The sequence below is a fragment of the Priapulus caudatus genome, unplaced genomic scaffold (assembly GCF_000485595.1).
Source record: "Priapulus caudatus unplaced genomic scaffold, Priapulus_caudatus-5.0.1 Scaffold1253, whole genome shotgun sequence".
In the NCBI taxonomy this organism is placed as follows: domain Eukaryota; kingdom Metazoa; phylum Priapulida; class Priapulimorpha; order Priapulimorphida; family Priapulidae; genus Priapulus; species Priapulus caudatus.
The window spans coordinates 75,292-78,765 of record NW_014578314.1 but is presented as its reverse complement, the minus strand read 5'-3'; the positions used below and the strand labels follow the sequence as shown (position 1 = coordinate 78,765).

The following is a 3,474-nucleotide window of genomic DNA, read 5'->3' as shown; positions in this document are numbered from 1 at the left end:
TGTCTACAACTTTGTCAAGCAGCCAGGGCATAGATATTATATTATACCACATCGTGCGATTCCCTATCATGTGTAGTCAGTGTTTGGTGACTACGGAGAGCAAGATGAGTGCTTAGAAATGCTGAGAGGGTCTATGTCCCCCAGGGTACTGCCGGAACGTACCCTAGGTACGATCACTAATATGCCGGACCGTACCTCGCCTACGTCCACTAACGAGTGTAAGGGATCCGTCTGACGCCTACTGCCCTAACCTAACCCTAACCCAGCGGTTCGACACTAACCCACGTGCCGACCGACCTAGAAGTCGGGTAAAATGCTTGGCCCGGTCGCATACAACCAGAGTGCTAAAGTACGCCCGACTGGTCATGTTAGAATTGGTTCATATATATTGCACTGAAACGTCACCTCTGGCTAGACTGTTCGCGGCCGCACTGAGTTTGTCGGGCAGAGCGTGAGGCCGGATACCAGTCTACTTCGGCACAAAACAATCAACGTGCTTTGCTGCCAGCCGCAGTAGACCGATCGATAAACCGTGCGTCGTGTATGCCCATGGTAGGAGATACGAATGCTGCACGTGAACTCGGCCCACTCGCGATTTTAAAACGCGGAGAAAAACAGCATCTACTGAATTCAATATGATGACACACTCGTTATCTAAATAAAGTTTTTAGCATAACAAACGGTCCTGGGTCTGAGCTAGTGAAAGTTGGTCAGGGCTACTGGTTTTCCCTCGTCTACTAGCCCGATGGTCTAGTGAAAATAAAAAGTTAAATGTTGAACCCTGCCCCAGCTGGAATGAACCCTAAAAAACTAACCATATCAAATAGTTACCAGGGTACGTTCTGGTATACCGGACCGTACCCAAGGTACGTTCCGGCAGTACCCCGGGGGACATAGACCCTATGAGCTTTAGAAATAGTTCAGGTTTTTTGTCTGTGGAAAATAAAGTTGAGACTGTGGCATGGCAAAATCTTCAATATTTCCACATCGCTTGACCAAAAACAGCAAAAACTTTGTAGTTTACGTTAAAAATACTAAATTTTAACAAACTTTACAAACAAACTCAGTGAAAGAACACATACCATCTATACAGGTCCTTTAAAAAGAGTCATATCACAGTTTTCACCACTTCGAAAAATCCATCGAACCACTAGCACTTTAGCATATTAGTAGTGGGGAATAATAAATGTAGATTGTTATATTTATTTTAATGTAAGTAGGACCTAAATTTTATTATTATTTAGAGAGTATAAAACCTAACCAGTGAATTGCCTTTCCTTTTAGACACATACAAAGTCTGGTAAATCAGACAAATCAAAGGTGTTAGATGAGAAGAGTTCATCTACAGGCCCGGCATGTGGAAAGGTTGTAGAGGAGAAGAAACGGGATGCCGAGAAAAGAAGTCTTGATAAGGTATATAAGTTACATATATATGACTATGTGTCAGACATGTCAAGTCTCACGCATTGAGCGAGTCTCATGCATTGAGCGTGAGACTCACTCATTTTGGTCAATTCTCACGCTCTCACGCTCATCTCTGAATTTCTCACGCAAAAATCAAAATAAATAAATAAATAAATAATTAAAACCCCCTATTTTCAGTCCCAGATACCAGTATACTATAGTATCAGAAGGCTAAGGCCCGATCAACACCGCCACTCTGCGGCCGCCCAGCTAGCTATAGCTCGCTCTGGCTGTATAATACGTATACGCTATAAGCGGCGCTCATTTTATTTGCCTGCTTGGAATCCAATATCCCACCTGGATGATGGCTTTGCAGGTTACTGAGGTATTTTGTTTACTTTTTAATTTTCAGCACACATCGGTTCGGGTCATAAAAAAATTAAATACATATTTCCCAATACTTCTAATCATTCAAAATGAGTAAGAACTTATATTTATAAAGGCAATAAATCATACCATAGGTATGCACTAAATTGCACCATTTCAAACCTCAAAGCTTTCGAAAGCTCCATACCGTGGGAGGGGGGCACCCCCTACCACACCCTCCCCCCCCCTTGGTCGCTTCGCTCCCTCGGCCGGTGTCACTCCGCTCAACGCTGAGTCTCACTTTCAACCATTTCTCAAACTTGACATCTCTGATGTGTGTGTGTGTGCGTGTGTGCGTGCGTATACAACCAAAGTTATCACAATTTTTTTATACTGGTAAATAGGTACTGTGTTTATAGAATGAATGTAAATGGCTCTCCATTATTTTTTAGCTCATCTGACATAGTCAGATGCAGCTTGTAGAATCGCTTGATCGTCCGTCCGTCCGTGCGTCCGAGCGTCCGAGCGTCCGAGCGTCCGTGCGTCCGTCAACAGTTGGGCACAAATCTTAACCGCTCGACGTACGGTCACGATATTTGGGACGTGGGGGGGTAATCCGAAAACGAGTTNTCTCTCTGTCTCTCTGTCTCTCTGTCTCTCTGTCTCTTTGTCTCTCTATCTCTCTGTCTCTCTGTCTCTCTCTCTCTCTCTTTCTTTCTCTCTCTAACTCTCTCTCTCTCTCTCTCTCTCTCTCTCTCTCTCTCTCTCTGTCTCCCTCCCTCCCTCTCTCACGCATACGTGTAGACGTCTCCTTCTTTCTCGCAGCTGGGAGCGAGCGCTACGGACGCACGTGACGAGAAAGCACGCTCTCGGCAGCCCGCCGCACGCATGCGCAGTGTGCAGCTTCGCCACGCGCACGCGCACTCAGCTGCGTCTGCATGCCGACGCTAGGCACGGCACCTCGGCTAAGCATCTCTGCCACACGTGCGGGTTCGTCTGCCGAGCCCCGTCCGTCTTCCACCGACACGTGGCGACACACGGCGGCGGCGGCGCGCACTCCTGCCACGCATGCGCGTTCACGTCGCGCACGCCCGCCGCGCTGCTACGTCACCACGCGCGCGATCACGTGCCGCGACAGCAGCACCCTCTCTCGGCCGACGACGACGATGTGGAGCGGTTCTGGCGCTACGAGAGTGCGCATGCGCAGCCGTACCGCTGTCTCGTCTGCACGTACGCGTGCTGCTTCAAGCACAACGTGCGTCTGCACGTTAAGCGGCATTTCAACATCCGGGAACACGCGTGCACGCGCTGCGATAAGCGGTTCGTGAGTAGTGCCGCCGCGCATGCGCACGAGCGACAGACGCACTACAAGCTGCACGCGTACGTCTGCTGTTACTGCGACTTCTCCAGTCCTTACTGGCGCACCGTGGACCAGCACAAGAAACGGCGACACGGGGGTGGGCAGGCAGTGCAGGTAGCAGAGACACCGCAGTCAACAGACTAGACCAATAAAGTTTGCCCTAGAAATGTGTAAAATCATCTGTATTCTATATCTATGGTATAATTTGACGTTATACACACGCACGCACGCACGAACGCACGCACACGTACACACATACGCACGCACGATGTTATATCGTCGTATTACAAGAATTTCTAGTGCACAAGAATTTATTGGTCTATCAGCAGACATATTGGCTTTGG

At 48.3% G+C, this 3,474-nt stretch overlaps 1 protein-coding gene across 1 annotated transcript; it reads left to right on the top strand.

The window, feature by feature from the left end:
* The first annotated feature begins 313 nt into the window (after positions 1-313).
* LOC106815984 (transcriptional repressor CTCFL-like) lies at positions 314-3,274 on the top strand. Its single transcript, XM_014820519.1, has 3 exons — positions 314-349; positions 1,285-1,413; positions 2,699-3,274. Exons 1-3 carry the CDS (start codon positions 314-316, stop codon positions 3,272-3,274), a joined length of 741 nt encoding a protein of 246 aa, XP_014676005.1.
* The last annotated feature ends 200 nt before the right edge of the window (positions 3,275-3,474 follow it).

Excerpts from the sequence above, each read along its gene's own strand:
- LOC106815984 (XM_014820519.1), top strand. The coding sequence starts at position 314 with ATGCTTGGCCCGGTCGCATACAACCAGAGTGCTAAA. Across the intron at positions 350-1,284 it reads CATACAACCAGAGTGCTAAA|ACACATACAAAGTCTGGTAA; the intron begins GTACGCCCGACT and ends CTTTCCTTTTAG. Across the intron at positions 1,414-2,698 it reads AGAAAAGAAGTCTTGATAAG|CTGCGTCTGCATGCCGACGC; the intron begins GTATATAAGTTA and ends ACGCGCACTCAG.